This window comes from Nannospalax galili, unplaced genomic scaffold (assembly GCF_000622305.1).
Source record: "Nannospalax galili isolate Female #2095 unplaced genomic scaffold, S.galili_v1.0 scaffold1129, whole genome shotgun sequence".
NCBI lineage: Eukaryota > Metazoa > Chordata > Mammalia > Rodentia > Spalacidae > Nannospalax > Nannospalax galili.
This window is the reverse complement of record NW_008359461.1, coordinates 995,342-1,020,558: the sequence shown is the minus strand read 5'-3', so window position 1 is coordinate 1,020,558 and position 25,217 is coordinate 995,342. Positions and strand designations below refer to the sequence as shown.

The 25,217-nt window shown below is 44.6% G+C and overlaps 1 protein-coding gene across 11 annotated transcripts in view; it reads right to left on the bottom strand.

Annotated features, from left to right (window-relative positions):
* The window catches only part of Sipa1l1 (signal induced proliferation associated 1 like 1), a 315,687-nt gene that overhangs the window by 31,786 nt on the left and 258,684 nt on the right, over positions 1-25,217 (bottom strand). For all 11 annotated transcript variants that reach the window (XM_029558705.1, XM_008823218.3, XM_029558713.1 and 8 more), the window contains 4 exons: positions 24,799-25,073; positions 19,204-19,473; positions 5,142-5,288; positions 533-657 (listed from right to left, as the gene is read on the bottom strand). In XM_029558705.1, the coding sequence (XP_029414565.1) occupies positions 533-657; positions 5,142-5,288; positions 19,204-19,473; positions 24,799-25,073 (817 nt within the window). The remainder of the gene's footprint in view (positions 1-532; positions 658-5,141; positions 5,289-19,203; positions 19,474-24,798; positions 25,074-25,217) is intronic.

The following is a 25,217-nucleotide window of genomic DNA, read 5'->3' as shown; positions in this document are numbered from 1 at the left end:
GCCAAACAATAATTCAGTCCTTCCCACCTTGTACATAGATTTATTTTTCCTTAAAATTCAAGATTAAGAATAACAAGGAGCTGAGGGTGGTGGCACACTGTGCCTTGAGTCCCAGTACTTGGGAGGCAGAGGCAGGTGGATCTGTCTGAGGCCAGCCTGGTCTGCACAGTGAGTCCCAGGCCAGTGAAGGCTACACAGTGACACACGCACGCATGCACGCACGCGCGCACACACACACACACGAATCTCTCCAGGCACTAGGCAAAACCAACTAACCAAGCAAGCAAGCAGGCAGGGAAGAAGGTACTTAGGATACAACAAGTTCATCAGGCTAGTATTTCAAAATAATCCTGGGTCTTTCTGTGTTGAAGTTCCTGGGTCTTATCTGTTGCTTTCATGTGTACACAGTCCAGAGAGACTTAATTCCAATGCACACTGAGGCTGTCCCTTATAATACAATGCTTCAATGACATCAAGAGGTGGTCAAAACCACTCACTCCTCAAAGCACTTGCATATAAATCACTCACTTACCCATCTGGTCGGCGATGCTTTCCTCACTTCTTTGCCAGCTGGGGGTGGACTTTCCACTGCCACCAATATCTGACTGGGTGTTCTGCCTGTCGATGGAGGCTGGGGATCTGCGGCTCACGCCAAACCTGTGGCAATTCCCCAAACAAAGGCAAGGCAGCATCAGAATCCTCACCCACAAGGTGAAGGGAGTCCTGGGTGTAATGAACTTGACTGTAATGACAGGTATTACCAGTTTCTGCTTACATGTTGGTGCACATAGACACATTCTTGTCCATGGGTGTGGTCAACACACATTTCTCTCAAAAGAATATGCGTGCTGTTGACATCAACTGTTAACTAGGGCAAAGAGCTTACTAATGTGAGGCATGTCGAATACGAAACACACATGTATCTGCTTCCATAGTTGTCAAGTCCAGACTCCTCTATGGCCAAAGGACTATACATCACTCACACACATCTTCCAAACAGCACATTTGGGGATCTGTTTCTCTTAACTCAGTGATGCAATAAATCACTAAGTCATTGTCAGATCAAGTACTCTGAGCACTTGCTCTGTGGTCTGAAACACAGAGACTGTTATCACTCATATTATGTGGAAACTATTTTCTAAGTGTTTACATCTTAAACTGTTGTTGGGAGGGCAATTTGGAAGTGGCTAAGCTGGTATGTGTAAACGTCAATGTGTGTTTTTGGAAAGAAATGCAGCTATTTAGAGAGCCAGTTTGACTTTTCCCTGGGAAAAATAGTACTGTGCTTAATTAAATCATATGTCCCATCAACATCAGCAAACTGAATACTGAGCCCAGAAGGAGAGTCAAAGTATAGAACTCAAATATTCAATTTTTGTGTGGTTACCCATGAACTTCTGAGGAACTTACAATGTAACATAGGCCTAAGTAGAGGCTACATCAACTGATACATGCACTGGGTGCCTTACTTGCTATAAAGTGATACATGGACAGGACTTGCAAAAGCCATATCGGGTAGGGTGGGACACTGGCGGCAGGAAGACATGGAGTCAAGTTCAAATTCACCAGCCAGTGGACTGAACAAAATCCCTGAGCTTTGTCTCAATCTCTTTATATGCAACATGGCAACTCTATTAAAAGTCTCCAAGGAGGAAAATTTATGCAAAAGATGTGTAGAGAAAGCAAGTATTTACTGTGGTAAAATATTTATGAAATCATCTTTCCAGTTGCTGTGGCAAATGCCACTCAGTGGGATGCCCTTTCACATGGCTTACTGAGCAACACCACCTTGCACATGAACATAAGCACTCTTTGATTTTTTTTTTTTTTAAATTTAAACAGGGCTTTTGGCTACTCTAACATTCGAACCCTTTTGAAGGGGTAACCCTAAAATCTGTTAAGGATTAGATAAAAGCTCCCAAATATTTTTGACATTTTTGGCCTTTGGAATGGTTGTTAAGAGGCCCAAGGACATTGTGAGTTATAGCCAAGAAACTGGCTACTTTTCTTTGGGGTCTTTTTATCCTAACTGCCTAGCCAATTCCTACCTCCTATTCTTATCACACCATCCTCTGAAGGGGTTACCCAAATTGCCAATAGGGAATCAGGATGGTGGCCGCTCTGGCTTCTTCCATGCTGAACATGGACACAGGGTGAGGCAACTGGGGTACTCCTTCAGTGGCTCTATCTTAAAGGACTCCCAATGTGAACACAGTCACTCTTAAAGATAGACACCCTGATTTATGGAAACTTAAAAAAGAATTCACAAGCCTGCTGTTTGCTCTGTCCTCCCTAAGCAGGGCTCTGGCTCAGTGCATTAGAGGGAAACGCTCACCCTGACCCTTTGATCCCACTCTAAACGTGCACCGAAGGAAAGCAATGTGAAAACAGTGTTAAGATCCATGATAGAAATGGGTTCTAAGCTCGCTCTCTTTCTTTTTTTTCCAGCATTGGAAACTAAAGATAACTTCTTAAAACTGTGAATTTGAAGAACATTTTCTATCTGCTTTTAAATAAATACCAAGGCTCTCTTTAAATTTTGTCTTAAAAAACACTTCCAGTGAACTTTTAATTTCAATTCTCTCACACCTACCCTGTTTAGTGAGTGTCAGAGAACTGGGGGGGGAGGGGGGGTGAACATCTTGTCCTTGAGGAGCTCAGACAAAAGTCCTAAATTCCACACTTAGCCTTGATTTGGAGAGCTTCCTTGCCCACTGTTTGGAGGAGCACTTGATGGTCCGACACATTTATGGATCTGAAGGCAGTTTAAAGCAATCACTTGGCTGATAGAGGACAGGCTCAGTGAGCAGGCACTCAGTCTCCCAAGCAGCCCACTTCAGCAGGGTGGCATCTCTGAAGGACCTTCCTCACAATAGGCTGGAAACTTCTTCTCTGTAACTTTAACTTCCTGCTCTCAGTTGCCCCTACAGACAAGTCTCATCCCTCACTTGGCACAGCTAGAAGAAAGTTCTCATGGACAGACTCAAAATGTCTCCCAGAAGGGGAGAACAATCTCCCCTCACCTCTCTTTCTCTGGTAGGGATTGAACCCAGGGCTTTGCACTTGTTAGTTGAAAGCTCTACCACTGAGCTATAACCCGGTCCACTCTGTCATTCCAAGTCTAAACTTGTGTAGTGTTTTTTTCTCCCCATTCAAATAGCAAAATAATATAGGTACTATGAATCTCCCTATTCAATTTCCCCTCTCAACTAATTTGGATATTCTCAACATCCTAGGACCAAGGAATGGACAGGCAAATGCTACTGAGGTGGAGGGAGGACAACAGCATAGCACACTGTCCACAGACAGCCACTGCATGCACGTTACTGCTATGATGTCATGCATGCTTAAATGCCGATAGGGGCGGCAGAGCTTACACACTGCAGCTTCAGGGTTAACGTGGACACAGCTATTAAACTGGGGTAAGCTGTAGACCAGACAGCAAGAGTAACCTCAGGACCAAACTTCATTCATGGGCCACAGCATGAATCACCAGACAGTGAACCACGCCATCTCTTGACTGACAGGTGTACAGAAAAGCTGCTCTGGTGTCTAGGAGAAAAATAATGCATCATCATTTTCTTAAAGATCACTCCAGGTATTAAAAAAAAAAAAATTGGTGTGCTCTGCCATCCAAGGTGAGCTCACAGAAGCCTACAAATCCCTCCACATCATCTAGGGTACAGATTTAGCTACTGCATGCCCACTGGAATAATCAGCACCCAGTTAACAAAAACCGGGGTTCATCTTTCAGCACCAACCACAACGATGGTGCTCCCACTTGCTTTGTTGGTGACATTTAAAGCACACGGTAGGAAGAACACAAGTTTTATTTTTCTATTAGCTCATTTACATTTCAGTGCTATACTAAGGATGAAGTTATGTTGACTTCTTGGTTTTGAAGGCAAAGGGGGCCATTTAACAATCTAATTTAAACAAGAAATAAGCTTGTGTTTTGTGGTGGGTGCAACAATATGTGATTCATAAACCTTCTATGGGGACTGATGAATAAAAGCTAAAATTATTTTCTAATAGTTACTAAAATAATCAAAATAAGATACATGCATTTCAGACCAGCTACTCAGGGAGACGACGGGGATGGACAAAGAGGAACTAAGTGGTTTTATTGCCTACTTTCTACTAACATATATATGTAGCGGTAACAAAATCACACTCAATGGCTATAAAAACCAATGGCAAACCAGATATGAGAAATCCCACCATGAGAGCTACAGCAGCACACTAGGCTTTAGGCAAGGTGGTATCTCAAGAAAGTGACCAAATCACATGGCCATTTGAACATACACTTGGGGAAATGTAGAACAAGATCTCAGTTTTTATGCACACATCATTCAAGTTTCAAGTGGACCAAGTTCACTGGACAGAAATTCACTGAAGCCTGCTGGTTCTTTCTTTTCCTCAGGGCAAAGGCAGCCCACGTGTGCTCTGCAGGCTTAGGCACTAATTACTTCTAAGCTTCAGACATTCCAGTCTTTCCCTGTCCCCCTATAGGGGTCTCTAAAATCAGATACATTTTATGTTTTACTTTGAAAGTTTTGTTTTGCTTTTTGGTGGTGCTGTTGATTGAACCTAGGGCCTCCTATATGCCAGCCAAGCACTCTACCACTGAGCTACACACCCAGCCTATTTTGTAAGTTTTGTCAGAAGGAGTCGCTTTGGGGCATCTAGTGCTGTCAAATAAGATAAAAAACAAAACAACAACAAAACACAGAAACCTTACATGACAAGTAACATGTACATGACAAGCTTTGGGATGTGATTATCATTTTCTCCATATCAGCAACAATAGAAACTCCAGTGCAAGCACTATTCTGTTACATTCACTTGAGAGAACTATTAAGAAGGGTCCAAAATCCCTCTGGCAAAACTAAAGGTATGCATGATGGGGGAACAGAGGCCATCTGATTTCCCTGAAGCTGAGGCAGAGATTACAGAACAGCCAACCCCCTGAGAAGCATCTGACCCAGCCACCGAAAACACTCTCTCTGGGATCTTAGCTGTACCTTCCCCGCTGCTCAAGTGTCACTTGACTGTCTGAATGACCATCATTTTCCACATGTGGACACACATGGGGACAAGCGGTGTCAGAGCAGGCCCAATGAAACAAATGGCGCACCTACCCTTCGGGCATGGACTTCTGTCTGTAAGTGCCACCCCCAGAGCCGGTCTCGCTGGATGAAGACAGGTTGCTGGGGGAATTTCGGCACTGGGATCTTGCCAAAGCCATGGATGAGACTGTCACATAGATGTCCGAACCAGGAGAGAGCCTGCAAATACAAATCAAAAATATGAAGTCAACAACTCAGAGAGAAAAACCCCAAGGCAGTGCATGATGGATAGTATCATATAAATCCAACAAAGGCAGCGGCCGCAGGGAGAAAGTGAAAATGAAGCCAGCTGGAAGCCTACAAAAGAAACTTCCTCAGAAAACTCCTCCCTGAGGGAACAGCTGGAAAACTGCCTTGAAGGGGGTGGAGTGTATCAAAAAATAACAGGGGAAAAGACCTAGAAATCATGTATGCATCCAAAAGCTGCCAGAATTCAATTGGGTGAGCTGCTTATGCAGTATCTGCGTACGGCAGAGCAGAGGGTAATTGAACCCAAGTGACATTAACACAGCAATTAACTCCAATTTCTCACACTAACCCTCCTCGAGTCTGTGACCGCAGTGAGACCACAATGTTCTCTGTGTACATCTTTTTCTATTTTATTGCTCAAAGTTTGTAAAAAATATTCACTCTGCTCTTTAATTTTTATAATATTGGTTCATAGTACCATCACACTAAGAACCGCCATTAAAAAATGCCTAAATTGTATTAGCTGAATTTAATTAAAATTACTGGATTTAGATAATTTCTCAGTAGACACATGTTGGGTCTTGGCCCTAGCATATCTGTCTCAAGTTATGATCCTTCACCCCCCAAATGGCTAAGAAGGCAGGCGTTGGAGCTTTGTCAGCAGCACAAACTGACTCTCCTTCGAACTTCTCTACACAAGTAGGCAACCCACAGGGATATCGGCAAGTGTAGATGACAATTGTGACAGGCTTAAGAACAATGCCCTCACAAGTCTCTTGACTACTGTGGCAGAGGAGGTCAGTTGGTTCCATGTGAAGGCCAAGAAATGGGATCTGAGTCACTCATACCAGGTCACGGCTGGGCTTCTTGGCTAAGTCTACTGCATTCTCACTGAGCTGCTGTCCACTAGAGAAGGCAGGCTTTCCTTTTACTAATGAGACAGTTTGTGTGGGTTTGGCAAAGGACTTCACATCTGAAGCTATCTTCAGTTCCAGGCAGTGTAGAAGCCCTGGGCCAGAGCCTAGCCCATTGGAATAAGCTATTCCTATAGGAGACTACAGATGGAGAGGAAGCAGTTTTAGCACAGAAGTTGACAGAAGGGCTAACAGAACCACCAAGATGCTGTTCTAACAGAGACAGAGTAAGGACAGCTGGTAAAAAGTGTCTCTCCTAAGCTCATCTATGCCCACAAGGCAGATGTAAGTTCTCTCCAAGCTGTCCATCCTAGACATGGCTCCTCCTGAGTACCTTCCCCAGCAATTTGAATCACATCTTTTAAAACCAGCTTTTTTTCCCTGAGTCCCAATCCTGGACATCCTCTACTTATTATTCCAAGCTGAACTGAGATCCTGTTCTCCTTTCTCTTGTATCTTCCAGACTTAGTTGGCCTAATTATGCTCAACATTTTTGGACTATACACAAACTGTGTCCCAGGCACCTGAGTGATGGTCTTGAAAATACAAAGACAAAGGTGCTATCTGGGTTCCACCATGGTGACCATCTTCTGAGTTCTCTCCTGAGTCAGTGCCAAGCACCCAAATGGTCACCTGACTTCATGTTCTCTCCATGCCTTCCTTCCAGCAGCCCTGACCATTGCTCTTCCACTGGCCAATCAGTTACTATGAGCTTCTCCAAAGTTCCTCTTTGCCTCTAGGATAGAGGACCAAATCCCTTCTCCAAGGCTTTGAGCCAATTGATCTGATTTACCTTCACTTCCCATCCTCTCTGAATTGTTCCCCGCACCCTACATGCTGTATGAGTGTGTCCCAGCAATCAGACTGCCTCCATAGCCACACATTCACTCATCTGCTGTCTGCCTAGAATGCCTTTCACACTTCCTACTCACATCAACTCCCGTCCTCCAACCCCCACCTAATTCCAATATTATACTGACATGCACAGAGCAGAGCCTCTTCAAATCTCATAGTAGTCTGTTCTGTGTACCATCACAGCACAGAGAATGGTTAGGGGTGTGTGTGTACATGCATGCCTGCGTGTGTGTATATCTTTCTACAAGGTTCTGTCCTGAAGGCATAAAGCTAGGCCATACTCAACTTTACATCTCGGGGTATTTAACTTGTGTTTTCTGAATAATGGAAGAGATGCCCTATCCACAGTGTACAATATGAGGATCAGAAGGGGACAAGAGACTAGAGTTACATTACATGCCCAAAGGCAGGGATTCTGAACTGTGGCAGATCTAGAACTGTTATAAAGTTGTTGGCTACTAATAAGGTGCCAGAATTTGTGAGTACTTTACTAACAACAATACCACCTGTACAAGGTTTATGTGCTTTCTAAATTACAGAAACAGGGATGGGATTAGAGGGGCTGAGATTAGGTCACACAGTCATCAACCTCATAAATGATGAGAGAACTTACCGAGGATGAAGCTCTGAGAAGTGTGGACTAGGACAAACACAGGCATACCGTCTCTATGTTCCTCCCACCATCACTAGTCATTTCTTTTCTGTGGCTAATGTCTACTCAACTCTAGGCCTTTTTCAGGTGTGTGCAGTGTTAAAGCACTGGTTTTCAGATCTCCCTCTACACCCTCTTCTGTGCTACGACCAACTAGAGAAAAACTTGCTCCCACACGGTATCCGCTTCTCTCATCAACCTGATCCTGACACTGGCATGCAGACCCTAATGAGGATTCCAGGTCCTGAGTGGGGCTGTGGGGGGTAGCTATAGTGTTGAGTGACTAGTGGATCACTGTTCATTCCTCTTTCGGGTACTGTGTTTTGATAAGAAGAATGATCAAGACATTTACCTACCATAAAATGGATGACCCTATACTATACTCTTTTCCACTAAGAAATCTAAGAAATTGTCTACATTTCAAACAAACTGTTCAAAGTAAAAGACTGGATTGGAGGAGGAAGGGGAAAGATGCAAGTTACAAACAAACAAACTAAAGAATTAAGAAACGGCATAAATCAAAATGTAACAAGGTACCACTCTCCTTTCTGCCCTAGGTTTGGCTTGAATTTGCACCTAAGACAGACTCCAGATACGATTTCATTTGTAGTGCTTTGATTCCTCTCACTGTGAACAGGCTGCAAAAAAATGGGAAAAAAAATAAAGGAGATGGCAGTAGACTGTGAACCAGTGGGGGCCACAGGGACATCTGGGGGCCTGGGGATTTTTCACATTTCATGTTGATTCATATTGCTGGTGCATGGTGAGATGTTTATGTTTTAATAAGGAAGTGACATGGCTCCTTAGGGAAAGTTCAGACACAACTTTTATCTTTGGCTTCAAAAATTGCTTTTTGTAGCCTAAAACACTTCATGCACGTTCTCAACATCAGCTCTTTTATTTGGCAAATGCATCAGAAAAACTCTATTTGGTTACTGGAGTTATCCCAAAGTGAAAAAATAGCCTTTCCAGAAGACCGGCACTCACTCTGCCCCACTTTTGCATGTATGTAACTCAACAGAGCCTTTGTTTTCTGACTGCTCACACAGGGTACAAGCACAGAACAATGAAAGGAAAGCCACCCAAGCATGTTCACAGCTCCGGGGACACATACAGCAGGCAAGGACAATTTGGATCATACTTTCAGTCTTATGACTTATCATTTTCCAAATATTCTAAACCTGTTGTCACCATACAGATGTTTGAGAACAGACCTATTCAGGGAGAAGATGTGTCTGCCTGAATGCTGACAGTCATCTTCTGCAGAGTTAGAGGCTAGCTGTTGCTGGACATTGTCCTGGGTGCTGCTTTGCCACTTTAAAGAGGTGCTCTGAAAAAGGGCAGCAGTCTCCCCTCACTGGCTGTGGTGGTTTGAATGAAAATTTCTCCCATAGGCTCCAAGTATTTGGACATTTTGTCTCCAGTTGGTGGTGCTGTTTTGGGAGGGGTTAGGAGGTGTGGCCTTGCTGGAGGAAGCAGGTCACTGGGGATAGGCTTTGAGAATTCTTAAGCCTTGCCAGATTTCTAGCCTCTCTCTGCTTCTTGTGCCTGCTGGAAGATGTGATGGCTTGTCTCTCTGCTCTGGCCATTTCCCTCTGCCACACCTCCCCTGCCATTATGGACCCTAACTCCTGGAACTGTAAGACAAATAAACTCTTTTTTCTCTAAGTGGCCTTGGTCATGGTGTTTTATCACGACAGAAAAGTAATGAATATACCGGCTCATAGCATACTGACCGCCTTGATCTGGCTGCCAGGCCCATACCTTTTTAAAAGTGTGACCTGTTTTAAGGATTGCTGTGCCCAGTAACTTAGACCAAGTGTTACAGAAGCCTTTTCCTCTTCCTCTAGGAGCAATACAGATCTTTCTGCTTTATTCTGCTTTAAATAAAGTGGCCCAAACGACTAACGTTAATAACCAAATAGGTTTAGAGCATGAATATTAAATACATCTCAATTGCTGGGAAATCTTTCAACCCTACAGAATATAATCAATAACCTTTTTAAGGGTGTGTCTATGTGCGTGCACACGCACACATGAAGGCCAGAGGATAGCACTGGGTGTTGTTCCCCAAGTACGGTCCAAATATTTGTTTGTTTATAGACAGGGGCCCCTCAATGGCCTAGAACTTGCCAAACAGACATAGGGTATCCGGCCAGTAAGTCCCAGGGACCCACCTGCGTACACCTCCCCAGTGCTATAATTCTAAGTGTGTGCCACTATGCCTGGCTTTTTAAAATATAGATTTGGGGCAGTGAATTCAGGTTCTTTAAGCCAGAAATAATCTTTTTAAAGAACAATCTGGTGGCTCTCAGCAGAAAATTATCTAAACTTCCAACAGTAATTTCAGAAGATCTTTTTTTCCACATTTAAAAAAAAATGTTAATCAAGAAATGGATAAATGTATATTTTTTAAACACCTTAATACTACACACTCATTTTCTGCAGCTCCCACTTACTTCCTTCTGCAGAAATAAAATACCACAGCCATCTGACTGCCAAGAATACAGCAGCTGGCGGCATTATGACCACAAGCACTGGACAATATGCCATAGTGGGCAGGGCCGCTGCTGAGGCTGGCTCGTCACGTACACGAATGCATCCTGCCTAATGAGAATGAAGAGGGGCAGGGGCTGGCTGTTCAGGAATGGAGGAAGGGAGGGATGGAGGAAGGGAGGCCCAAGAACATGCCAGCTCCTCATTTTCCCCGAAGTAGCTTCCTACCAGGGTTAAAAAGAAAACTACCAAATGAATTAAAAAAAAAAAAAAAAAATCCAGATACCTAATAAATAACCCATGCCCTCCACCCTGACTCCCCCAGTCAATGTGCACAGCAATGACTCACATCGAACTGCTCCAGACTGCACCTGATTACAGTTTACCAATCTATCAGGAAGGACTTTTCTGTGTCAAGCAGTTGAGTGGTACAATGGCTTCCCAAGCACTCAGGATTCATTACACTTCTACTTCCTGCTTTTTTACTCCAAAGTGACAATGCTGCTTGGATGTGTCCAAGGAGATAAGGCCCTTTGTAACCGGAGTGCACATAACGGGCAACAACCCAGAGGGTCTCAAATAGCAGCTGTGCCTGACAAATTAGATACTCGAGTCCATAATTAAGCACATTTTGCCACAACTTAGCAATTAAAATGCTATCCACCTGGGGAACAGGACCAGTTATCTGTCTTATCAGTACACACACCAAACAAGATTCTTCCAGAATTATGCAGAAAGAATTTTCTCTAAAATGATTCAAAGTTACATAATGTGGCTGTTCTATCCAGGAGCATCTACACAAGTTGTGTTCAAATTTAAGCAACCCACCCATCATCTTTGTCTTTCACGCCTTCCTACTGTGTGCTCTGTGAAGAGCTACTGCTAGCCTACCAACTGTTCGGCCAGGATCTGGAAATCTTGGTCTGATGAGTCTCCCACAACAAAGGTCAATTTAAAGCCAAGGGAGAACTCTCATGCAGGTTTGGCATTTTCCCACTGAGATCCATGGATGATGGCTTCACAGCTGCCTGTGAGCATCCACAGCCTGGCACGCATGGGTGCATCTTGAGAAGAATCAATTTTATGTCTAAGGGTGATTCCAAAGGACAGAAAATAAAAATGAAAATGATACAGGCAGGACCAGTTACTTAATTTTTAGACTCAGAACATAAATGAAAACATGGGTTCCCCAGTTCAAACAGTACTCCAAATTTCAAGAAGGCAGCAGAGCATGGGCCCTTCTAAGTGGCGGACCTGCACAACTGCACAGGTCCCTGAACCTGGCCCTCCTTCAGTGGATAAACATTCACTCTGCTAACATTTATTGAGTGCCGTCTGTGGCAGTGGATTCTACTCACACAGCATGTTGGCCAAGAGGCAGGCTCTGCAGTTAGACAGTGTATGCTAATCTCAGCTCCACCACTAACTAGCTGTGACTTGGCACAATTTATCTCATCTCTCAGTTGCTGTGCATCCTTACCCACAGAGGGAACAGACACAACCAATTGACTGAGGATTAACTGAGAAAACCCATACAAAGAACCAAAGAGAGTTTGGCACAGAATATGAAGTGTATAGTTATCTACAGTTAAGTCACACAATAGTAAGATGTAACAGTCCAGAGGGAGGCACAAATAACAAGTGCCTCAGTTATGTCAGCAGTCAGATCTAGCTGGAACAATAGGGGAAAGGCAGCACAATGAGGGAAATGAGGCTTTAGGAAGACAGGGACAGTCAGAAAAGTCAGAAGGGAAGAGTAGGAGTGTGAGGGTACAGGCCATCCTCCATGACTGCACATAAGGCTGGGACACTGGGAACAGACTGATGGAAGCCAGGACTGCAGGGCCTAGCACACACCACCTCATAGCTCTTCCCAGAATTCAACTGACTTGCTTTTTATAAGACCACCTCTAAGGCCCATTTAATTTGCACAAGTGGTTTCTGTAGAAAAGCACAGGTCACCACAGTTGTAGTCAGCATATGGGAATACCTGGATTCATCCTCTGCTTCACCAAAGCTAACCATAACACTTGCTCCAGACTACATATGGCTTGTGAAACACACTGACCCCACTACACCCTTATCAAGGTGAGGTGGAACACAGACTCCTCAGCTATACTGCAGAGTGGCCAATTTGCACAGCCTGCACTCCTGGTGCTCAAGTTTCCAGAGAGCACCTGACAGCACAGGTGGCTTTGCAGGGAGGAGGCCTCTGTGGTACAGCCTTCTGAGGCTGAATATGACACCCAAGGCTGGAGAAGGAGTGTGGGATCCAGGAGACTAGGCTGGAGACCATGCTAAAGCACCACCTGTCATTCCCTGGGCCTTATAGGAGCATGAACATGAATGGAAGACGGGAGGTGTGCCATTTTCTGAACACCTGAACAGCAGCTATCTTTGGAATACCATCTAACAATGTGGAGCGGCAAATCATATCAACTCCAGTTCCTACACAGATCCCAGCACACACTAGCTCTGAAGCAGGGGAGAGGAAGCTCGGAGTCTGGTGTGTTCAAGCCAAGTACAGGTCTCTGCTTTCTCCTGCCTTATCCTGGTAACAAATTCAACACTGAAGCTCAGATTCAACTTATATAGGGGATCCAATCAAGAACTTGCATACCCTTAAAAAAGGGGGGCGGGGTAGTCCTCAGTATGTAGCCCTGGTTGGCCTGGAACACTCCTTATAGATCAATATGGTCCCAAACTAGCAGAGACCATCCTGCTTCTGCCTCCTGAATGCCAAGTTCAAAGGTGTGGTCACTACACTCCACCAGAATATATTTTTAAAGTAGGAATACGGTAAACTTAATCAACAAAATCCAAAACAATTTTATTTAAATCTAGCTTCAATGCCACAGCTTTAGCATACTACTAAACATTTTGCTCCATCCATCCATCCATCCATCCATCCATCCATCCATCCATCCATCCATCTTTTTGAGACAAGGTTTCCCTGTAGCCGCAGCTGGCCTGGATTCACTAATGGAGACCAGGCTGGCCTCGAACTCACAGAGATCCGCCTGCCTCGGCCTCCTGAGTTCTGGGATTAAAGGTGTGCGCCACCATGCCTGGCTAGATTTGATGTTTAAACCTTTGTTAACATCTATATCCAGAGAAAAATAATAAGTAAATTTATCAACTGTACTGAAGTTTTTACTCTTCTCTTTTAAGGTTTCATTGACCATAATTAATAAATAAAACACATTTGCATTTCCCTAAGCCTGGTGTGGCACATTAGTGAATAAAGTTCAGGAAATGTGATCTTTATTTAATCATGATAGAGACACAACAAAGTCTATGAGCTTGCTAAAAATGTGTACCATATCCTTGTATATTATAGTACTTTGGTAGAGATGACTTACCATGGTTCAGCTTTTGATTCTTAAACTTCATGGTGTTGGGGGGGGGGGTCAGGGATGAATGACAGGGGAACAGGAAAAAGCAAGGCCCAGGAACACTACCAACAGCAGACTTGACAGAGAACTGTGTGGGAGCAGTGTCAGGAAGTGTCAGGAAAGGCTGGGCTCCAGGCACAGCTCCCTGTCTACCAGCTGACCCTGCCAGCAGGAGGCTGCTCCTCAGATTTTGGAGGGGTTTGGCAACAGTTTAGGCTAAAAATGTTAGTGTGAAATATGAGCTCACGCAGCCTCAAGGCAGAAGCTTAAAATGGAGAACTCCAGAAGGCCACAACTGGCTAAGTTTTAAAGAGTAAGAAACTGCAGAATATGTGTGTCCCTAGATAGGACTCCAATTTTTAAACCTTACCCACCCACAGCTCAGGGGCCATTGCAGAAAATGGGGTGGAAAGACTGAAAGAGCCAGAGTTGGTCCATGATCATAGGGAAGCAGAGGCTTTCAGGCCACTGGAAGCTTGCACATGTGAACTTGTGGCGATGGTGGCTTCGAGCCACCTCAATCAGCCAAGGGCCCAGAGTGGAGCAAGGGAAATGTGTGCCAGGCTGGCCTTAGCGTAGGAACTGTAGGAGACTGAGTACTAATGGGAGAGGGAGAGTAGACCTTTACGATCTCCAGACAGGCTGACCAGACTCAAGTGGATGAAGTAGCACCAAAGGACATCTGGGTACAAATGCTTGACAGAACTTATCGTGTATGGCAGAATGTATTAGGTCTAGTGGGGGTTGGGGGAACATGGGGGGGGAGTCTAAATTTGATTATTTTTTTTTTTTAAAAAAAGAACAAAGGCTGTGGGGTGGCTCAGCTAATAAAGTGGCTGCCACATAAGCACGAGGACCTGAGTTCGAGCCTCAGCACCCACCTAAGAGCTAGATGTGGCAATTGTGTGCTGGAAAGATGGAGACAGGAGGGTCGCTAGGGCTGGCTGGCTGGCCAGTTTAGCTGCATGAGTGAGATCCGTGTTCAGTGAGATATCCTGTCTCAAAAAAATGTGGAGGGGCAGGTAGGCTCCTCAGGGGCTGATGGCACTTGCTGCCCAAAGTTGCAAACCTGACAACCCCAGTTAAGATTCCCAGGCAGAAGGAGAGAACTGACTACACAAAAATAATTGTCCTCCGACCTCCACAGGCACACTGGAGGAGGGTGGAGAGCAACTGAGGAATGAGGAAATGAGGAAGACACCTGGCTTTGACTGCTGACCTCTACATTCCCATGAGCACACACTTAAATACACATGAGAGCACGCGCACACACACACACACACACACACACACACACACACATACACGCACACGCGCACGCACACGCAAAACTTGAGAAAACGAGGAAATCCTGAACCACATAACTGGATGAGGGTGAGGTGAGAATGTAGGGGAACTGAACTGTGAATCCTAGGTCAGCTCAGGATATTGAGTACAGACAAAGCCGTTCATAAAGGTGGGCAACATGGAAGTAGGAGAAAGAGGAGGAACCAGGTGAAGGTTAAGTCAGTTTGGATTTGTGAGTACAAATTTTTGAGTGTGTGACATCACGTGCAAATTTCTAGTAGAGAGCCACATATATGAACATGAAAAGTAAGAGAGGCCAAGACAAAAATCGATACCATTAGAGGACTGTCCAAATATAGGTGATGATTAAACTACTGAAATGGATGGCAACCTAGATACTGCATCCACAGTATCTGCACAGTGTGGGATTTAAAAAAAGAGAGAGAGGGAAAAACTTCCGGATGGTGAGGCAGGTGCAAAAGGCCAATGGGGAAAAATAGAAATAAAGTTTAGGAAGATAAGTGTATTCATTAGCTTCACATTGCTACAACAAAATACCTCAAATAGGCTACTTATAAGGAAAACGTGGTTTACTACGTTCACAGTTCTGGGGGTTCAAAGGTCTCAGACCAGGCAGTTCCACTGGTTTAAGCACCTGGTTAGCATGGCACAGGATGGCAGGGGTACATATTGGAGTGACTGCTCATATCCTGAGTCATAACGTGAAGGGAGGACCTAAGGACTTCCTACTAGGTCTCACCTCTTAAGGGTCCATGGCACCTCCCAATAAGTCCACCTTCGTGTGTGAGAAGCACACATCCAAATCATAGCAACAAGGAACCATTCTGCAGAGGAGAGAGCGGCAAATAAAGCTGGGTGGTAAAGAAGCTAGAGCTGAGCAGCCTCCAGTGGCTGTGAAAACACAGAGACGGCGAGCAGTCCCAGCAAAGCTCCAGGGGCTGTCCGTACAGATCCTCGAGCAAACTGTGACCCAGCGACACTGTGTGACTATTCCACCATGGCTCAATGTGACCTAATACCAAGTACGAAAGGTTGGTGGTAACTTCATTTTCAAAAAGTTTAATAGAAAACTCTCATAATACCAAGATGACGAGTATTTTTCCGAAGCTCCTGAAATGGCTAGACTTTCCCAGCACATTAGCACAAATCAAGGGTTATTACTGATCCGTCAAGTTTAAATGTGGCAATGAATCAAGGTCAGTGTACAACAGCCAGCTATTTTTATTGCAATCCCACCCTTAAACTCTAGATAAACTTGAGGCCCAAACAGCGGTTGTATCATGTTACCTATTCCTGTTAAATAAATAGTAATTTTGTTAACAAATACACTCCCACAAATGCTGTAAAACTCTATAATCAGGACACCTGGGGAGCATACAGCTCTCATATTCCAACCAGATAAGTCTTCAGTTGGCAACCAGGCATTGCTGCTTCTCTAAGTTCATCTCTCTTAACAGCACACAAAGAATGGAATCCAGCCTGAGACTTGTTGCTAAAACCCACAAACACCAAGAGATCCTACTACAGCGATGGAACCTTAGTATGAAAAGAAAACAATCTATTCCATACATTTAAAAACAATCTTGAGGCCCGTGATTCTGTATTCAAAGAAACAAGACCAGACTTCTGCAAGCAGCAGACAAACATTTTCATTCAAAAGGCGTGAACTGAACCCAAGCGAGCTGACAAGGATGGTGGCTTGTGCCTCACAGGCAGAGGCAGCTGCTGGCTGGCACCTAACCATAGATGGCTTCACTACAGTTAAACACAACTTTCTGAGACAGAAAAAGGAATGGAATGAAACTGTACATCAAGACTTGAGATGCCGAACTCCTGGCATTTTTTAGATTTACCCAAAAGGTCCATCTCATCGTTCATAAATGACTATGGTACAACTCTAAGTGGTACAAGGGGCAAGGCTGGTACCCAAGGAAGAGCAAGACAGAGTGCAGCCCAAAGAGGGACCTCACTTTCACATCTGAGGTAATATTTATTCTCAGTAAGACCACAAAGGGAATGGTTATACTTTTGAGTGAGATTTTACATTTCGGGGGGGGGGGGGAGAATACCTTCCAAGGTGACCTTCATGAACCCAGAATCTCACAAAGGATGCAGGGAGTATCCTACTGAAAGTCAACAGTTTGCAGTATACCCCAGAATGCACAGAATCAGCAAAGCAAAGCTTCGCAGAATGTCCCTTCTCTAGGCCTTGAAGTTACACTTAAAAAGAATTATTATCTTACTAAAACTGGAATGGTGGGCTGGGAAACTGACCTGAATTTTTTACAAGTGAAGACTATCCACATACTTCGAAATGAAAATGATACAATCATCCTAGCAGCCCAAAAATGTAGGGCTGAGATTTGACAACTCATCCTGGGATCTGCAATCTTGGTCTAGGGTTCTCAGATAACACCCCAACCCATGCAGAGGAATAGTGAGTGGGGTTCAACATCCAGGCCACGGCAGCCTCACTTCCACCCCTTCTATCCCTGAGGCCCACAGAAGCACAGGCTCCTCCTGGGGTCTTCAGGCACACTCTCAGGGAGATGCACTGTCCCCTGGGCGGGTATCACAGGCACAGGCAAGAATCTTCTCTAGAAGCCTAGGAGCCCATGTGGAAAAAATGGATTCGTGCATTTTCTAAGCAATGGAAGTCGATTAGCCACACAAACTATTTCCACTTCTTGTCAGCTTGATGAACTTTTGAGAAGCAACAAGCTTTAGCTTCTGTCACAGAAATTAAATTCCATATGGAATCAGAAAATATTCCACTACTTTATCAAATGGAATACCGTGAAAGGAAATGACTCAAATCATCTCCTTGTGGAAGCCTCTGGATTGCTCTGTGGAAGAAGAAACAGCACTGGCAAGAGAAAAAAGTCCCTTAAACAATGCTTCTTAGGCTCATCTTTCCAAACAGGAGCCAAATCATGAATTATGGTTAACACAAACCCCGGAAAGAGCCAAGTTTGGAATGAGTAGTACAAAGAATTTATTCAGAGATCTCTTGGATGCTTTTCCTTCTCAAAAATAATGAAGGCAAAAGGAGTCCAGACAGGAGTGGAGTGCCTGTGGGTGAGGAGGCTTTTATTGATATAAACAGCAAGGCCCTATAAGTAAATCTTCAGAAATTTAATGAAGAATTTTAGAAAGACCACTTTTGTGTGTGTGTTTGTAAACCATTTCTATGTGGCTCCCTGGTATTCTGAGATGGGTAAGTGATGATGTGTCACAACAGCTCAAAGGTTAGACTACAAGACTTCACAGAGAGGCCGCTCCACTTTTTTCTCCTAAAGTAGACCGTTGATTTATGTCTGGAAACCTGCCCTTGGCACCCTGTTTTCGCTGGACATGGTTTTGTCAGATGAGTAAGGATCACAGGAAGGGACACTTCTACCCACCACAGTTCCCAGACACAGTCACCTCCCTGGCTCTGAAGGTTTCCACAGAAGCATCACAAGATGTAGCCAAAATGAGCAAAGAGAGGAAAGGACAGTGGGTGGGCAGAAAACAAACTGGTTGCATCTAGCAGATGTCAGCAGATTGAAGCTATCTTCATTAGCATCCGTAATTCAAAGTTAACTCAATTTACAGAGCAGTGATGTAGAACTTCAGATCCCACGCACATTTCGATCTAGTTATCCAAGGCCTAGATTCCAGTTCAAGGTGTTTCATCTATGAACTGCAGTGACGTGCATGCTCATCACTTAGACTCACCACTACCCTCATCTATGATTCCTCACCTTCCCGGATCCACAGCCCTTGGATTCCCCCTTGCACAGCTCAGGGTTCACCAAGTGCTTTAACCCTTCCTGTGGGCCACCTTCTCTCTACTATTTTCTTCTCTGTGCCTGCTGAGAATTCCCCTTCTTGGAATTCTTTTCAAATAAAATGATAGAAACACTGACACTCAACCAAAACCTTACGTTCTGTTGCTCCTATCTTATCACTTGCCCCCAAACAATGAAGTGTCAAAGATAACAGAGCCACTGTCACCTCAAGAGTCTGCTCAGTTTTAATCCATCTGGCCATTAAATGTGTAGTGAGGATATCTGTGATAATCACACAGAAATTAAAGAGTACAGCACAGACAAACCCCACTGCCAGGAACTAAATGCACTGTAGCATGTTACCTGGTGGCTCATGGGTAATATCCATGCTTTGAAAGCCACTTGGATGATATGGCAAGATAGTGCTTAGGGGCTTACTGCTATTTGAATTTGGGACCCAGACCAAAATGAGCTTTTGAGGGCTGTACTCACCGCCTCTCCAGTGGGCGTCCATCACTGGAGATGCTTCGAGGGATGTTGGCAGCTCTTTCTGGAGGAGGCATCTTCCCATCTCCTTTCCCAGCATTCAGCCGTGAGGTCATGGGACTCTGCACCTGGGACGGGACTTGAGGTGAATGAGGGCCCTTGTTAGCATTCCGCTGCCATTTGTTGTTATTTCGGAAGGGAAACTTGAACTCATAGGAGACACCTTCATTCATCTTGTACTCCATCACTGGCATGCGATAGGTTTCTGAGCAACTCCTATTGAGGGGAAGGAACAGGGAGATGAAGAACACTGTTTCCTCTTGTCGGAGCCACACTGATTCTCTTCAATACCTTCTAGTTCTCTTTCAACTTTGGGCCTTGAAATTTTATTTTCAAAAACAGAACCTAGCAGGGCATGGTAGTGCATGCCTTTAATCCCAACACTCAGGAGGCAAGGGCAGGAGGATGACTGTGAGTTCAAGGCCAGACTGGTCTATATAGCGAGTTCCAAGCCAGTTGGGGCTTCAAGGAAACCCTGTCTCAAAAAGACCAAAAACCAAGCCAAAACAAATAAACTCCAGAAGAATTACACTAGTGTTTTCCTTTACTCCAGTCCCAACTGTGTGGTCTGAGGCAAGGAGTCTGTAAAAGGTCACAGGATCCCAGAGCACAAAGGTTAACCCTTGGGTATCACAGCTAGGAATCTAAATGACAGTGCAGCTCCAAATGTGTTGGGATTCTAAGAGCCAAGAAATTAAGTCAGGAGAAATCCTGAAACCCAAACAGAAAGTCAAATTTGACCTAGTAGAGGAAAATCCAATTACAGAAATGCTACAACTATTCAATCCCTAGGGACACAAAGCATAGTCTAAAATTAGATTTCTTCCCCTGCCCCCAAAGAAAGAAGTCTAGAGCAAACCTACTGTCCTCAGGCCTGAGCAAAATTAATAGCCAGCCACACAAGTCCTGTCACTTGTCACTACCTTAACCGTCAACCCTCAGGAAGCCTGAACCCCACCTTCCAGTCTTTACATCTAAACAGAGAGAAGAATTAACTCTGTGGACAAAGTTCCTACTGAAGTATTAACCTGGGCACCTGGAATCCATCATTAAGTAAATTCATACTGGAATGGCAAGGGATGGGGAAAGGTGACTCCCCACTGCCTTCAGAGCCAGGGAACCACGACTGGCTCATGGTCTCTTTCTTATTTCTGAAAACCGAAGAATGAAGACGGAATGGAGAGTGGACAGCACTCTGAAGGGCAGGGTTGACAGCTGTCTGCCATTTAATGCCATGTGCAAATGGTTATGAAAAGATTTCATGGTGTCATCTGAAGAAAAGCGTAGTAGTGAAGAGGAAACTAAGACAATGTGCAATAGGCAGGGCACTAATTTAGCCACATTATAGAAACTCCATGATGGCTACTATCCTGCACTACATCGGCTGTATGCATGAGGAAGTGGGAGCCTGGAGAGAGTAAAATGCCCCAGTTTGCACAGGCAGGAGGTGGGACAGCCAGGCTTAAGCTCACAGAATTAGTGTTTTGCAGGCTTGTCTCATTTAGTCACTGACTAGAGAATGCCATGCCAGTGACCTGGACATCCTTCACATGCAGAGACAATCACGCCTCACTCAAGGGATAGCCTGAAACAACAAGAACACTTGATCTTTTACAAATCAGTTGGAGCTCCAGTCAGCAAGAATTACAATTTCAGAGCTAAATGTGACAAAGAATGACCCATGCATTCCCTGAAAGGCCATTCCACTTTCTGGTTCTAATTTTCAGTCTTCACTCTTTCTGGATTTCACTTCTTATTTCTTATCACGCTCTCCTTTTTCCCTCGGGCACTATGGGAAATAAAGAGGCTGAGCAGCACAGCGAACAGAGCATCTCAACACTGGTCTCCTAAGTCAGAAAAGCCTTATGTGTGAGGGCAGCTTGGTCCCTAGAAGCTGTGACTTTGGCTCTGAAAGAACACGCAACTTCTTTCAACGGAAGCACCTTTGAAAAATGAGATTTGAACCAGATGAGTTCTAACAACCCTTCCAGCTCAAAAGCGGTGTGCTTTCTCACTTCCAAAACAAGGAGACACTTTGCAACTTTTTCTTACTTAGAAGATAGTTTGCTTCTCAAATCCCTAGCAAAAGAAGTAATACTAAAGGTAGTTTGGTCTTTTTATATAACGGTTTGTTTTTTGCTCTTGAATGGCTCTTGATTGCAGAGTAGTTCCTTACAGAATAAAGCTGTTCCATCCAAACATCTCAATTTAATCTGTTAGGTAGATGGCTTTAGGTCTCAGAGATCACAGACACTGGTGGTCATACTCTCTGGACATGGTGATAGAGGGACTCAAGGGGGCCTTCTCACTGGGGTGAGGGGCACACAGGACAAATCTCTGGCAGGCTCACCAGAACTACCTTCACATTGCTGTCCTTCAGCCTCTTACTCTGGGCAGCACCTGCACCCTCCATTCTCTTTACTGTTTTAACAAAAAAGGGAAGCTGTTGTAAGGTTTTCATAAGAAATGAAACAAAATCCACTGGTTCTGTAGCAGGGGCTCAGAAACTTGGCTTTGCTTTCTGTTCCTTCTCTTAAACAAATTGCAGCTCTGAAGCAATTGTGGAGGGGGTCTGCTGGTTTGCTAAGAGCAGAGAAAAGGCTACATTTTACATTTGTTACATAAACACCACCTTCTGTTGCTGTTAAACCAGCATCTATTTTTGAAAAGCTGCCTTTTCAAAGTGAAGGACTCTCACATGTGCACACGTGCTCTGTGTATGACCTGTGGTCCCCATGTGGCTGTCCATGATGCTCTCAGTGTCCTGGCAACACTAAGAACCAAAGAGCAGTGAGTAGTGAGCTTCAAGGAGACCTGTTCTGCCTCCCAGAAAGGAAAGGCTGACAAAAGGATGAGAGTGACTAGTCAAAGAACAGAGTAATTAGTTGCTAGGAAAACAGCAGTGGGCGTGTGAAGTGCAAGGAGAAGAGACAGAAGAGCATTATCCTATTGAAATCTGTAACAAGGTGTTAATGCTTCAACTGTTCCCTTTGAAGTCAGTTCTGCAGGAAGGAAGCAGCTTTTCAGGACTCCAAAGGCATCCACATAGGCCACGTTTTCCCACCTGCTTGCTCAGATGGGGCAGGGAGGCTGTGGCTTAGCACCTAGCCTTCACCACAGCCTCCTGCCCAGCACTTGGCAACACGCAACTGCAGTAAGTCAGCTCAGCCTATGGCAGAAGTGTTCTAAGTGGTGCTGGAAGCAGATGTGGCTCCTTCACTCAAGGGCCAGCAGAGCCACCTGCTCTGACATAGAACAAGTTGTTTCATCTGCCCCAACTCTGTCTTTACTAAACATGCCATGGCGGTAATTTGAAAGCAGCCAGTGCAAGAAGTTAACACCATGGGAATTCTACAGATCAAAGTCAATTTGCCAGCATGCGCATGATACTTATGCCACTAGCGTAAAAGGCAAGGGTCTGTACCAGCCTACAGAAAAGCAGATACAAGTTGGACTCCAAAGCCAAACCTACCGTTGTCAGACAAGCTTGGGAAGTTACTTGGTTTATTTTTTGGTTTGTTTTTGTTTTTATTCATTTATTTATTTATTTATTTATTTATTTATTTATTTATTTAGTTAGTTAGTTAGTTAGTTAGTTAGTTAGTTAGTTAGTTAGTTATTGTGTGGGCAGGGTGCCACTGTGTACACAGGTAGAGAGAGGTCAGAAAACAGCTTGTGGAATCTTCTACCACATGGGACCCAGGAATCGAACTCAGATCATCAGGATTGGGGGCAAGAGACTATACCTGCTGAACCATCTCACTAGCCCTACTTAGCTTTTTTTAAACAAGTAACAATACGTTTTTTAGGACCTGGAACATTAATGTAAAATGCATAGCCAATGTTATTTGTCTCAACACACTAAAGATGATAAATCCAGTCTGGAACAGTGCTGTAGTTACACATTTCTCATCACAGGCCTATCTCTCCAGGTCTGACTCATCTTTCTCCTCATAATTATTCAGTTTCAGAGTCAGCAAGGCAGCTCCCATATCTACCAGACATCAGCCTATTTCCTTTCAGCTCCCTCAAACAAACCTGGAAGCCTAGAAAAGACAAGACCGATGGGTAGAGCAACAAGTCCTCAGGCCAGTGTCCATAACTCAGAAAGCTTGCTTATTTTCTTCTGTTGGTAACTGTCTGTCTAGGAGCTCAAGGGAAAGCGGGCAGGTAACAGCAGAGAAGCGCCAAGGCACTTGGAGAGTGTTCTAGATAAGAACCCAACTGCTCTCTGAACCACCCTGTGTTGTGCTTTGTTAATGATGATGTACTTGGAAAGTCCAGAAAGCCTGACAGAGATTTTGAGACCTTGCTCTCTAACACAGGGCATGCATGTGGGATGGTTTCAGAATCTCCCCTACCCCAAATTAGCTAAAATTAAAGGTTGTGCATATATACCTTTGATTTCTTGAGAAACCCAGCTATACAGAAGAGAATACTTCTTATTGCTTTCAGACTGAAGGGTTTCACTAGATTTTGTCGCAGGAACATGACTCCCAGGCTGTCTATGGCATGGGCAGCACTAGGAAATGCTATTCCAAGCAGTCTGGTTTGAACTGAAGTCCACTTAGGTTGTCATTATTGCTTAGTCTTTAAAAGGCACAAATAATCCACTGTAATGGTTTATGTTCTACCATCTGCTAATCATAAATCCATGAGTGCTCAGACAAAGGACTGGTCATTTTAGGGAGCAGTAGGAAAAAGAGCTGTATATTGGCCTTAAAAGGCCCAAGATTAATTCCAAAGCTTATGAGAAATACTTAGAAAATAGGGGCTAAAAATAAATCACAGATTTTTTTTTAAAGTCAGCAAAAAGAGCACGCACAAGCCCAAAGGGAAAAGCAGTTGATTAAATCTGTTCCATCAAGCAACTTCCCCGGAGACAGAGAAATTAAGTTTTGGAACATATCGCTGGGCTTGGCAGAAGGTGGGCAAGCAGGAACTCCTGGGTCCTCCCTTTAGGAGGAGGCTGCAGCCCAAGCTGCCAGAGCCTCATGCACAAGACTGGCTCTGAAGTTCAGTTCCTGGCCCTGCAGATGCTGTCAAGAGGCCAGGAGAGAGCCTGGAAGTCCCACTCAGCTGTCCAGGCACAGACGGCAGGGCTCAAAACAATACTGAGTTTTGGACAGTAATTAGATACAAATGGGAGTGAAGGCAGTATGACTATCATGGGACATACGAGAAAGAATTCTGACAGTTTGAGATGATGGGCACCCTTTACTGTTAAGTGTTCCATGCTTACTGGTTGCTGGTGCAAGATGCTAGAGATTGATACTGCCAGACTTTTCTACCTGGAGCAGCAACTTTACAATCCCAGAGACATAAATCCTGGCACTGGTCCCAGTTAGGCATTCTAGCTGTTGCTGCCACATACTGAAAGGGAGCTGCATCCTGGACGAGACTTTCCATGGGAGGGACTGTCAGCTTCACAAGGGATCAACTTCTCTTCAGACACCCGGCTTCCCTGCCTGCTGGCAGATGTTCTACGTGGTACAGGAATACTGCTCCAAGTCTCGGACATGGCTGCCAACTCAGACCTACCTCCGTGGGGTGCAGTCGTCATGTGGGGGGATGATGACAACTTTCACTGTGACAGATGTTCTCAGGAGATCGATCATTTGCTCATGGCTCAGGGTGGCCACTGCCACCTTGCAGATCTCCACCAGGCGGCTGCCCTGTCTCAGCCCTGCCTGCCAGGCATAGCCGTAGGGCTCCACATCTGCCACGATGCCCTCATAGTTGACATGGAAGCCAAGCTGTCCTAGCCCATTTCTTCTCAGAGTCATTTCTACAGATTCACAACCTTTGGAAACAAACTAGACAAGGAAATGAAAGGTACTAGCATTTAGTGCCGTAAGTTATCAGGTGGGGGACACAGATCTGGAAAAACACTGCAATCTGGATTATTCCTGAACACCCTACTGCCATCTGAAGGACAAGCTGGTTATTTCCCCTTCACT